The sequence below is a fragment of the Pristiophorus japonicus genome, chromosome 2 (assembly GCF_044704955.1).
Source record: "Pristiophorus japonicus isolate sPriJap1 chromosome 2, sPriJap1.hap1, whole genome shotgun sequence".
NCBI lineage: Eukaryota > Metazoa > Chordata > Chondrichthyes > Pristiophoridae > Pristiophorus > Pristiophorus japonicus.
Genome location: NC_091978.1, coordinates 127,795,947 through 127,809,745, shown reverse-complemented (window position 1 = coordinate 127,809,745; position 13,799 = coordinate 127,795,947). Strand labels below are relative to the sequence as shown.

The 13,799-nt window shown below is 40.3% G+C and overlaps 1 protein-coding gene across 5 annotated transcripts in view; it reads right to left on the bottom strand.

Annotated features, from left to right (window-relative positions):
- Window positions 1-425: 425 nt before the first annotated feature.
- The window catches only part of kif2a (kinesin family member 2a), a 225,386-nt gene continuing 212,012 nt past the window's right edge, over window positions 426-13,799 (bottom strand). For all 5 annotated transcript variants that reach the window (XM_070869241.1, XM_070869257.1, XM_070869252.1 and 2 more), the window contains 3 exons: window positions 7,148-7,249; window positions 6,231-6,366; window positions 426-2,081 (listed from right to left, as the gene is read on the bottom strand). In XM_070869241.1, coding sequence (XP_070725342.1) covers window positions 1,996-2,081; window positions 6,231-6,366; window positions 7,148-7,249 — 324 coding nt within the window. In that variant the 3' untranslated portion in view covers window positions 426-1,995. The remainder of the gene's footprint in view (window positions 2,082-6,230; window positions 6,367-7,147; window positions 7,250-13,799) is intronic.

Below are 13,799 nucleotides of genomic sequence, written 5' to 3'. Positions count from 1 at the left end.
TTAGAAACTTAAGAGCAAAACATCACAAAATGTACTTAAATGTAAATCTGACATACAACCCTTCACTATTCCAAACGATTCTGTAAATAAAATGATTTAAATTAAAACATTCTGCTTCAAAACATCATGATGATATATTTGGGTGTCTTGAGCTGCCAAGAACAGGGTTCTCAATTAATGTTAATTAACCTTCTCTGCTAAAGTGATAATTAATTGAAAACCAGTGTTAATGTACTTTTCTGAATGTCCAAAGTTCGTCGACTTATAATTACCGCAATATTCTATCAAAAACCTTCAAATATTATATCTCTAGCTCTAAATCATCTCAATGTGGCTCATGTATGAATTGTGCAGTTCTGATTGTATTAATAGACACATCAAATACACATTTTACATTAATTGGAAGGATGCTGCATTAAACTTAATTTTTCACATTCAGAAACATTTTACTGATGCTTGCAGGAGGTAAACTGGCAAAATGAATGGACTGAAAGTTTGCATCATCAGTATACAAATGCGACATGAACTGATACTGTAGTTACAAATGAGAAATGATTAACTTGTACATTTTTACTGTCTAGCTGAAATTTGTCAGATCATACCAATGAAATGGTTTACATTGCTTTAATACTACATTTCAAATGTGGTTTAAATTAACCTTTGAGGAAAATTTTATATTGTACATAACCGATGAGAGGTTTATCATAAAAGTTGCTAAAGGAATCAAAAAATGTAGGGACAGCAGACTTTTTTCCCCCCCACATTTTCCTAAAACCTCGTTTCCCAGCGATGTCTCCCCTGCTCATTTGAACAGCGTGAAACATCAACACTGTAAACTATTCCACACACTCATTTGCAAGCTTTGCGTTACCACTACTCCAAAGCAAGTGTGTTTTTTTTTTTAAAATACATTAGTCACTACCATTTAAATCTATATTTTAATTAACCCTTTTTACAGAAATATGTAAAAGTATGTTCACATTAAAACCTTGAAATATGAAGGAAACTTTGTAATTGAATCCTATTGTTTAATTTAGATATAACCATAACATCTAGTGCATGTACTGACCTTGCTCGAAATACAACCCCTCCCAACAGTTCATTTTACTTTATTTTCAATACTCTTGCTCTTTATAGCCATTAAAATGAGATGCTATAAAGCACTTTACAGTAATTTAAAAAACAATGTACACTGTAAAAAAGCTACACTTAAGACTTCATTGATAAATTATATGTATGTGGAATGTCAAGCTGTATTAGTGTACCATTATACATTCAAGACCAACTGCCATTTTAAATACATTGATGATATGGCACATATTTTGTGAAATAATAGAACTAGACAAAGGATGGCTCAAAAACAACTAAAACAAAAAAAATACATAGCACAATAAATTAATCACACAGAACACAAGGAATGCTTTTTATTAAGTAACAGATGTGCCTACTGTTGGGACGCCTGTTGATTTGGGGACTTCAGCCTTTTGGAAGGCACAGAGAAAACAAGGATAAGCTCAGTCTGGTCTATTGGGAAGTTACTTCACACCACAAATGGGTTGTGCATGCATGCAAACACACTTCAAAACTGCACAGCCAACTATGGTAACAAAATGTAACCACATCAATTAAAAAATAAAAAAAATACAGAGTATCTAACAGCGTAATTTCCAGAGTCATTTTGACACATTAAAAAAAAGTTGGCAAAGATTTTCTGACCAAAGCCCAAAAACTTTCAAATGAAGTACTTCATAAAGTCCTAACCCTGTGAATTTGTGCTGTTGGATTAGAAACATTTGTTTAGTAGTAATACCATGGGAGTGTGTTCAGAAGAAAAATTATTCAAGTAAAATAATAAAAAGTTTCAATTGATGTAGTTCCGAAAGTTCTTAGCATTCCAGTGATTGGGTTCTATATACCACAGCTCGACATTAGTAGGGAAGTTTCAGTAATAAGGATTTAGTGAATCAGTTAATCCTCTGCGCATTTGTCTGTCATTTAAATAGCTCTTGGCCGCTTGGGATTGATCTGCTTACTAGCCTGTTCTTCCTCCTGAAGAGTTGTACGGAAGGCTTTTACTTTATCTGTAAAACATAAGATACAAGTTAGTCATGTACTGCGGGAAAAAGAGGGGTAATTTTCACTTTTGATGGTGTTTGAAGTCAGTGGAAAAGAAAATCAAGCCGATTCACTACCGCCAGATTTCTGCCATCAGCAAAACTAAAAATGACCCCCAATATGTGCTAAGTAATGTGCACAGGAGAAACAGAACCGACATTCATACATGATGAAATTAATGGTTGAATTAGAGTAATTATTTGTATACTGAATAAAGTAGCTTTGTAACATTGAACAGTAACAGCTTAAAATGTGTAGTAATAGAAACTGAGCCTTTCTTTATCAAATATAAATGAAAAAATATTAATTCAAGCAAGTTGCCTCATTTCTATGAATTGAAGTTGTAGACTTATTTAAAAAGTGGTCCAAATTTTTATCTTAATTACTCCTTGCATTAACAAGCTGAGCTACTTGTATCTGGTGGTTGATTTTATCTCCAATTAACCCAAAACCTCACATACGCTTTTCCTTTCAAAATGTGCATGTGTAAAGTTAGATTTTGAATTTCCATTTTAAACTTCTTGCAATCTATTAGATTGTGCACTGTGAATTCTGGCTGGCGCACAATTGGGAAATGCCTTCTACAAATGGCAATTGTCTGCCAACCAGAAAGATATACCAAGCTATAACTGGAGTGAAATTGGTAATTTGTGATTGTTTGAAGGTGGGGAAGTTGGGTGGGGTGTGCTGAAGGTGGAGGGAAAGTGGGAAAGAGAAGATTCAAGTGGCACTGGAACTCTCAAACATTGTAACACACAGACATCAAGGTCAGAATTATGTTAGATAGTCCTAATATTCCTCTTTCTTTATCACTTCAGTGCAGTACTGACAGAGTTCCGCACTATTGGAGATTAACTACTAAACCAAGACCCTATCTGTCCTGTCAGATGGACATAAAAAGATGCTATGACACCATTCGAAGAAGAGCAGGGAAATTCTCCTCGTGTTCTGACCAAGATTTATCCTTCAACCAACACCACCAAAAGCAGATTATCTGGTCATTAATCTCATTGCTATTTGTGGAATTTCACTATGTGCAAACTGGCTGCCACATTTCTTTACATTAAACAGTGACTATATTTCAAATAAAATACTTCACTGGCTATGAATTGCTTTAGGACATCCTGAAATCGAGAGGCATTAGATAAATGCAAGTTCTTTCCTTCTAGTAGCACAAGAACAGATGTAGGTCATATGGTCCACCGAGCCTGATTCACCATTTTTTGTTAACAATGGCAGCTCTATCCTTTTAATCCCAACTTCTTGCCCGTCTCCCCATCTCTTAATATTCTTATGGCCCAGATGAGTAGATAGCTCTCTTTTAAACACCTCAATTAATTTTGCATCTATGGTCTGCTGCTGCAGGGCATTCTACTTCCTCACAATCCTTCATGTGAAGCAGCCTTTCTGGAATTTGCCATTTACTGCTTTAGCTCAAATTCTACGGTCACGTTCCCTTGTTTTGGATTCATATACTACAGGGAAAAATCATTCCGATGGCCTTCATTATTTTAAATCTCTCAATCAGAAAACCCCTTAACCTACTCAAAGTGAATGTGCTGCTGAAGACCTGTGCTCCAGAACTAACCATACCTCCAGCTAAATTGTTCCACTACAGTTATAACACTGACATCTACCCAGGATTGTGGAAAGTTACCCAGATATGTCCTGTCCACAAAAGGCAGGACAAATTCAACCCAATCACTGCCTCATCAGCTTACTCTGAATCATCAAGGAAGTGATGAAATGAATAATTAACAGTGTGATCAAGCAGCACCTGCTCACTGATGCTCAATTTGGGTTCCGCTAGAACCATTCAGCTCCAAACCTCATTACAGCCTTGGTCCAAACATGGACACAAAAGCTGAATTCCAGAGGCAAGACGAGAGTGATTGCTACTGACATTAAGACAGCATGCAATACCAAGGAGTCCTAATAAAACTGACAGTATAACAAACATCGATTTTAACAATGAGTGGAACAGCATCAATAAGGGAGAGAGATTCAATGCGAGAGGAAATTCCGATCACATGAGCTCTTGTATCTTGGGTAGAAGTTAAACGAGCCTTCAGATACATAAGTATTCAAGTCTGCGGAGCTTCCTCCGAAAATGTAATGTGTATCTGCCGAAAAGCACAATACTTGAATGTATGTCGATACAAGACAAGCTAGATCCATGTTCAAAATGGTGCAGCAATTATTCTGTAGAAACAATACACTACCTTGACTATGGCTCTGAACAGATAACAAAATACTGCAAATGCTGGAAAATTGAAACAAATGTTAAAAACACTCAGCAGATCAGACAGCATCTGTCAAGAGAACACAAGTCAATGTTTGGGGTGTGGAACCCTTCCTCAGAACTGGAAAACATTAGATAAATAGCAGGGAATTTAAAAAGTAGCAGGGAATGTGGAAAACAAACATACACAATGCACACACACAGGAGGAAAATAAATAGAATGACATGTAAAATGCTTAGAGAACTGGAAATGGTTAAATGGCATGCGATCTGCATCCGAGACAAAATGGAACATAAATGAGAGAAATCATTGAAATAAAAGGCAAATACAAGACATAGATTTGTAAATAGCTAAAGGGGGATTGTTGATTATTGTTGTACAAAATTAAAACACATGGTATTGGAGGTAATGTATTGACATGGATAGCGAACTGCTTGGCAGACAGGAAGCAGAGAGTCGGGATAAACGGGTCCTTTTCAGAATGGCAGGTAGTGACTAGTGGGGTGCCGTAGGGCTCAGTGCTGGGACTCCAGCTATTTATAATATACATCAATGATTTAGATGAAGGAATTGAATGTAATATTTCCAAGTTTGCAGATGACACTAAACTGGGTGGTGGTGAGAGCTGTGAGGAGTACGCCAAGAGGCTGTAGGGTGACTTGGACAGGTTAGGTGAGTGGGCAAATGCATGGCAGATGCAGTACAGTGTGAATAAATGTGAGGTTATCCACTTTGGTGGCAAAAACATGAAGGCAGATTATCTGAATGACAGCAGATTAGGAAAAGGGGAGGTGCAAGAGACCTGGGTGTCATGGTACATCAGTCATTGAAAGGTGGCATGCAGGTACAGCAGGCGGTGAAGGCGGCAAATGGTATGTTGGCCTTCATAGCTAGGGGATTTGAGTATAGGAGCAGGTAAGGCTTACTGCAGTTGTACAGGGCCTTGGTGAGGCCTCACCTGTAATAGTGTGTTCAGTTTTGGTCTCCTAATCTGAGGAAGGACGTTCTTGCTACTGAGGGAGTGCAGCAAAGGTTCACCAGACTGATTCCCGGGATGGCAGGACTGACATACGAGGAGAGACTGGATCAACTGGACCTGTATTCACTGGAGTTTAGAAGAATGAGAGGGGATCTCATAGAAACATAAAATTCTGATGGGACTAGTCAGGTTAAATGCAGGTAGAATGTTCCCGATGTTGGGGAAGCCCAGAACCAGGGGTCACAGTCTAAGGATAAGGGGTAAGCCATTTAGGACCGAGATGAGGAGAAACCTCTTCACTCAGAGAATTGTGAACCTGTGGAATTCTCTATCGCAGAGAGTTGTTAATGCCAGTTCGTTAAGATATATTCAAGAGGGAGTTAGAAATGGCCCTTACGGCAAAAAGGATCAAGGGGTATGGAGAGAAAGTAGGAAAGAGGTATTGAGGTGAATGATCAGCCATGATCTTATTGAATTGTGGTGCAGGCTCGAAGGGCCGAATGGCCTATTCCTGCACCTATTTTCTATGTTTCTATGTAAGTAGAAACTGAAACATGAAAAACTGGCAGTGCAGGCTCCTGTGGCCCAGGAGTCTGTCCAGGACCACAGTGCAGCCTGTAGAGGACAGTGAATGACAGACTGCAACTTCAGGATTTCCACATTAGGCTGCACATGCGATTAAATCCTTAAGTTGCTGTCAGTTTCAAAGGCAAAATGACAGCGAATGCTGCCAGTTCACATTCATCAGGACCGCAAATTCTGGGCTAATGTTATTAAAATTTATTTTGTTTTCAATCTTTGATTATAGTTGCCTTCATAAAAATAATTGCTATTCTACAAGACTTATTAATTTGTATGCCAACAGATTGGTCATTACATTTCTGTAAACCTACCTCTCAGTTCTGTTAGAATTTCAATCTTCTGATCTAAAATAGACTCCAGCTGTGTGGAATATGCATCCACATCATAATCCACTTCTTCAGTCATCTCCAGAAGTGCTTTTTCATCCTCTAGCCACCGAATAGATTCCTGTAGATAGAAAAAACAAACCAATGTTGATACAGCATAATGAGTATTAATCCTGAAGCTTCAAAATCATTATGTCCCTGAGCTAGTTGGTTTTATAAATCTTTAAATAATATGAATGATGTAAACCATTAAAACAAGTTAAAACTAATTCAGTTTGCCCCCTCATATCTCCCCTTACTTAATTATATAATGTTTTTGCTAGCCAAAAAAACACTTATCTTTAAATTAGTTTTTCTTCCTGTATCATATTGTCCACTTTGGAGATGGCAGCAAGTTTTATATATGTACAAAATATTGATTGACTAAAAACAGCCCTTGAAACTTAAAAAAAAACTTGTTCTTAGAGGTATTTACAAGGGATTCTCACTCTGTGATTTTCTGTTCAACCAGCATTGTTTTTGGTATCTTGATTAGTGACAAAACATAAGTTGATCCTAATTGAGTCACATTATAGTAACGCTTACTGTGATAGTGAGCAAATTTACATTCAACTTAGCATATCTTTAATACCATAGATTGTTAAGTAAAACTGATAGCAGTTATAGGACATTTGGGAATGAGATGGAGTCATGCCAGCTAGCAATAGAGTGGAAACTTTGGGACACAAACAGATAGAGACAATCAACCCCCAGTATTAAGATCTCATATTAAAATACAAATAGCAGCAACTATAGCCCAGTGGGAAAGAAAAACTGATTATCCCGTTGGAAATTCAACATCATTGTATAAAATTCCTTTAGAGTTGTTTGACAAAAGATTACCATAGACTAATATTTCTTACCTGGAATATTGCCCTGTGGTCTTCCACGACCTGTTCTTCCATTTCCACCATCTGTGACACTGCTTCATGGAAAGTGAACAGCTGAGGTGAAACCTCCTCTTCCTTGAAACACAAGTAAAAGGCTGAATCAGCCATTAAAGTTTTTAACTGAAAGAATACATTTTAAAACAGAGAGGGATTAAAAAAAAAACTACTTAAGCATTAGCAGTGCTTTGATATATGCAATCATAAAAAGCAGCAGTAAGATAGAGGTACAGCTCAAGATTATGTACACACAATTCTCCTCAGCACAGAGAAGGTTGAGAGGAAATTTGACAGATGTTCAAAAATCATGAACAGTTTTGATAAGAGTAAATAAAGAGAAACTGTTTCCAATGGCAGAAGAGATGGTAATCAGAGAATGCAGATTTTAAGCTGATTAGCCAAAGAGCCAGAGGCGGCATGTGAAACACTTTTTAAAAAACACAGTACTGGGCTGGATTTTCGGCTTGTTGACACCTCTGTTTATGCCCCGGAGGGGCAACAATGGCAGCGGTAACCTATTCCGGCGGGTGGCCAGCTTCCAACGCCCCACCAGGGTTTTCGGGGCTGGTTTCGGCGGGGCACGGAGTATTACCGCCCTGAAGAGGCGAGCCAGTGTGCAACGCCCCTGGTTACGACACCGGCTCAAATTTTGGTTCACACCCAATCCGTAGCGCTCCTGTGAAAATGTGCAGTCCGAGCTGTAGCGGCTGCAGTGGGGTAAGTAACGTCGACCTCAGGTAAGCGTGATTGTTTATTTTTTCGCGACTTATGTTTTGATGGCATGAGTTATTTATTGGGAATGTTTTTGGTGTTTTTCTTTCCTCCCCAGACATCTCCTAGCACGCCGAGGCCGGCTCTTTAGCTTGGGATTTTTGCATGCTCAGTCGGCCAAGCACCCCAAGGTGGGCAACGCCTCCCTTAGCGCTCCATCCCACACTCAGGGTGAATATTGCTGAGTGAGGTGCAAACTGTTCACGGGTGCAAACTTTACAGCCCCGCCGCCATTACTGCCCCGAAATGAGCAAAGCTAAAAATCCAGCCCTGTGAGTTGTTGTGATCTGGAATGCACTGCCTGAAAGGGTAGTGGAAGCAGATTCAATTGTAACTGTCAAAAAGGAATTGGATAAATACTTGAAGGACATTTTTTTTTAAAACAGGGCTATGAAGAAGGAGCAGGGGAGTGAGACTAATTGAATAAGCTCGACCGAAGAGCTGTCACAGGCACAATGGGTCAAATGGCCTCCTTCTGTGCTGTATGATACTACTATGATCCTGTAAAGTCAAATTAATCAGTTAGTTCAACATCAGTGTGAAATTATATTTAAATGTATATTCTGTATTTAAGGAAAAGAAAGGCTTGTATTTATATAGCACCTTTCACGACCACTGGACGTCTCAAAGCACTTTACAGCCAATTAAGTACTTTGAGTGTTGTCACTGTTGTAATTTGTAGGAAACGCGGCAGCCAATTTTCACACAAGCAAGCTCCCACAAACAGCAATGTGATAATGACCAGATAATCTGTTTCTGGTATGTTGATTGAGGGCTAAATATTGGCCCGGACACGGTGCATAACTCCCTTGCTCTTCTTTGAAATAGTGCCATAGGATCTTTTATGTCCACTTGAGAGAGCAGACGGGGCCTCGGTTTAACATCTCATAAGAACATAAGAATTAGGAACAGGAGTAGGCCATCTAGCCCCTCGAGCCTGCTCCGCCACTCAACAAGATCATGGCTGATCTGGCTGTGGACTCAGCTCCACTTACCCGCCCGCTCCCCATAACCCTTAATTCCCTTATTGGTTAAAAATCTATCTATCTGTGATTTGAATACATTCAATGAGCTAGCCTCAACTGCTTCCCTGGGCAGAGAATTCCACAGATTCACAACCCTCTGGGAGAAGAAATTTCTTCTCAACTCGGTTTTAAATTGGCTCCCCTGTATTTTGAGGCTGTGCCCCCTAGTTCTAGTCTCCGCGACCAGTGGAAACAACCTCTCTGCCTCATCCAAAAGATGACACTTCCGACAGTGCAGCTCTCCCTCAGCACTGCACTGGAGTGTCAGCCTAGATTTTTGTGCTCAAATCCCTAGAGTGGGACTTGAACCCACAACCTTCTGGCTCAGAGGCAAGAGTATTACCCACTGAACCACAGTTTGATGAAACAGTTTGAGTACTTTCAATAACTTTGATTTAATGTATTTAAAAAAATAAAGCCTAGGGGGAGAAGTTACAGTATAAAAGTTCTCCCTTTCACATACTCAAAGGCTCTTTTTTCCAATTAATTGCAAATCAAAAACTTAACAATTCAAGCATTTTGTCTATCTATGAGCTGAAGTTATAGAACTGATTTAAAAGTAGTTTGACTATTCATTGCTGTAAACACTGGGGGGGGGGGGGGGGGGAAGGAAAGAGGGGGGAGTGATTTTATTTCCAATTAAGCCAAGAGGACTGAAGTACCTTTTTTCTTCCAAACTGCACATTTGTCTACATTTTGAATTCCAATTCTCCTCTCCTTGTAGCCAAGTAAGATTGTACCACCCTGGACTCGGGCTGAGTGGATTGTACTTATTAACTTTCCAACAGTAGTGTGCAGAAATTTTTTTTCCTGGTATGGTTGAGAAACTGCCAGATTCTTGCTCTTGCCCATAGGCAATTTAAAAATATAACATTATTTCTGAAATTGTGGCAACCCATCAAGTTATGCCTCTGAGTTTGATAAAGAACTCGTTGAATTCTCGTAGACAGAGGGTTGTGATGAATGATAGTGGTTCTTTGTGGAAACTGGTTACTGGTGAACTCCCACAGGGATTGGTGTTCGGACCATTGCTCTGCTGTTCACGATCTATATTAATGATCTGAGGAATTGCCGACAAATTCGTGATGGCACAAAGATTTGCGCTAATGTTAGATCCTTGGATTAGTAAAAAAAAAAGACTACTCTCGATGAGATGGGGTTTCGGGGGGGCACGGGGGAGGGAATGGGCCCACGACTGGCAGATGAAATTTAAATTTACTGTAATGCACATCAGTGTGGCTAAAGCCAAGCATGAATATACCATGCAGCATTCTGAAGTAAAGTCTGTTGAGTGGAAAAGAGACCTAGATGTTATAGTACACCAGTCAAAAAGTTCACAACCAGTGCCAAGAGGCAATATAGCAAAAGCAAATACTGTAGTATTTTAGGATTTATTATGAGGACAATCCAATATAAAACAAAAGCATTATAATTCCTTGTACAAGACTTTGCTTTGGACTTATTTAGAAAACTGTGTCCAGTTATGGTCTCTTCACATGGTGGGTAATTTAGAGGCCCTGGAAAAGGTTCAGAGAAGGATCATGAGATTATATAGAAACATAGAAAATTTGTGCAGGAGTAGGCCATTCGGCCCTTTGAGCCTGCACCACCATTCATAGAAACATAGAAAATAGGTGCAGAGGTAGGCCATTCGGCCCTTCAGCCATTCAATAAGATCATGGCTGATCATTCCCTCAGTACCCCTTTCCTGCTTTCTCTCCATACCCCTTGATCCCCTTAGCCGTAAGGGCTATATCTAACTCCCTCTTGAATATATCCAATGAACTGGCATCAACAACTCTCTGCGGCAGGGAATTTCACAGGTTAACAACTCCCTGAGTGAAGAAGTTTCTCCTCATCTCAGTCCTAAATGGCCTCCCCCTTATTCTAAGACTGTGTCCCCTGGTTCTGGACTTCCCTTACATCAGGAACATTCTTCCTGCATCTAACCTGTCCAGTCCCATCAGAATCTTATACGTTTCTATGAGATCCCCTCTCATCCTTCTAAACTCCAGTGAATAAAGGCCCAGTTGATCCAGTCTCTCCTCTTATGACAGTCCAGCCATCCCTGGAATCAGTCTGCTGAACCTTTGCTGCACTCCCTCAGTGACAAGAACGTCCTTCCTCAGATTAGGAGACCAAAACTGAACACACTATTCCAGGTGAGGCCTCACTAAGGCCCTGTACAACTGCAGTAAGACCTCCCTGCTCCTATATTCAAATCCCCTAGCTATGAAGGCCAACATACCATTTGCCTTCTTCACCGCCTGCTGTACCTGCATGCCAACTTTCAATGACTGATGAACCATGACACCCAGGTCTCGTTGCACCTCCCCTTTTCCTAATCTGCCGCCATTCAGATAATATTCTGCCTTTGTGTTTTTGCCCTCAAAATGGATAACCTCACATTTATCCACATTATACTGCATCTGCCATGCATTTGCCCACTCACCTAACCTGTCCAAGTCATCCTGCAGACTCTTAGCATCCTCCTCACAGCTCACACCGCCGCCCAGCGTAGTGTAGTGTCATCTGCAAACTTGGAGATATTACATTCGATTCCTTCACCTTAAATCATTGATGTATATTGTAAATAGCTGGGGTCCCAGCATGGAGCCCTGCGGCACCCCACTAGTCACTACCTGCCATTCTGAAAAGGACCCGTTGATCCCGACTCTCTGCTTTCTGTCTGCCAACCAGTTCTCTATCCACGTCAGTACATTACCCCCAATACCATGTGCTTTAATTTGGCACAACATTCTCTTTTGGGACACCTTGTCAAAAGCTTTTTGAAAGTCCAAATACACCACATCCACTGGGTCTCCCTTGTCCACTCTACTAGTTACATCCTCAAAAATTGATATCTAGTTTAATAGTATTTAGTTATGACAGGCTTAGAAAGCTGGGTCTTCTTACTCTAGAAAGGCATAGACTTCGAGGAGATTTGATTGAGGTATTTAAAATAATAAAAGGGACTGGGATTTTATCCATGTGAATGGACTATGAATTAGATTGGTTAAGGGGGCAACAGTAGATAGGGCATACAAGTAACATAAGCTTAGTCCAGTAGCATAGTGGTTGACTTTATTTTTCTCTCCACAGATGCTTGACCCGCTCAGACTTCCAACATTTTCTGCTTTTATTTCTGATTCCAGCATCCGCAGTATTTTGCTTTGTATTGGTGGTTATGTTACTGGACTAGTAATCCAGAGACATGAGTTCAAATCCCATCACGGCAGCTGGGGAATGTAAATTCAGTTAATTAAATAAATCTTGAATAAAACACTAGCAATGATGATATGAAACAAGTGAATTGTTGTACAAAAACCCATCTGCTTCACTATTGTCATTTAGGAAAGGAAATGTGCTGTCCCTACCAGGTCGTCATTGACAGTGCTAGGAAGCGGAATTTACTCATCAATAACATGCACACCAGCACTCAGTTTGGGTTCCGCCAGGACCAACTGGCTCTAGACCCAATTACAGCCCTTGGTCCAAACACAGAATCATAGACATTGACGGCACCGAAGGAGGCCATTTTGGCTCAACGTAGCCGACAAAGAGCAATCCAGCCAAATCCCACTTTCCAGCTCTTGGTCTATAGTCCTGTTCATTACACTTCAAGTGCACATCAAAGTACTTTTTAAATGTGGTGAGGATTTCTGCCACTACAACTTTCATGCAGTGAGTTCCAGACCCCCACAACTCTCTGGGTGAAGAAATTTCCCCGCAAATCCCCTCACCAATTACTTTAAATCTATGCCCCCTGGTTGTTGACCCCTCTGCTAAGGGAAATAGGTCTTTCCTAACCAGTCTATCTAGGCCCCTCATAATTTTATACACCTCAATAAGGTCTCCCCTCAGCCTCCTCTGTTCCAAAAAAAACAAAACCCAGCTTATCCAATCTTTCCTCATAGCTAAAATTCTTCGATCCAGTCAACATCCTTGTAAGTCTCCTCTGTACCCTCTCTAGACAATTATATCTATCCTGTAATGTGATGACCAGAGCTGCACACAGTACTCTAGCTGTGGCCTAACTAGTGTTTTATACAGTTCAAGCATAACCTCCCTGCTCTTGTATTCTATGCCTCGGCTAATAAAGGCAAGTATTCCATATGCCTTCTTAACCACCTTATCTACCTGGCCTGCTACCTTCAGGGATCTGTGAACATGCACTCCAAGGTCCCTTTGTTCCTTTACAGCTCAGTGTCCTACCATTTAATGTGTATTCCCTTTCCTTGTTAGCCCTCCCCAAATGCATTATATCTCACTTCTCAAGCTTGAATTCCATTTGCCACTGTTCTGCCCACCTGAAATCTTCCTGCAGTCTACAGCTGCTTTCTTCATTACCAATCACATTTTAGTATCATCTGCAAACTTCTTAATCATACCCCCTACATTCAAGTCTAAATCACTGATACATACACCACAAAAAGGAAGGGACCTAGCACTGAGCCCTGCGGAATCCCATTGGAAACAGCCCTCCAGTCACAAAAACACCCATCAACCATTACCCTTGGCTTCCTGCCGCTGAACCAATTTTGGATCCAACTTGCCACTTTGCGTTGAAACCCAGGGGCTTTTACTTTCGTGACCAGTCTGCCACGTGGGACCATATCAAAAGCCTTGCTAAAATGCATATACCCTACATCAAATGCACTACTCTCATTGACATCAAGTTAGTCAGACACGACCTTCCCGTAACAAATTCATGCTGACTGACCTTGATTAATCCGTGTCTTTCTAAATGAAGATTTATCCTGTCCCTCAAATTTTTCCAATAATTTTCCCACCACCGAATTTAGGCTGACTGGCCTGCAATTACTCGGCCT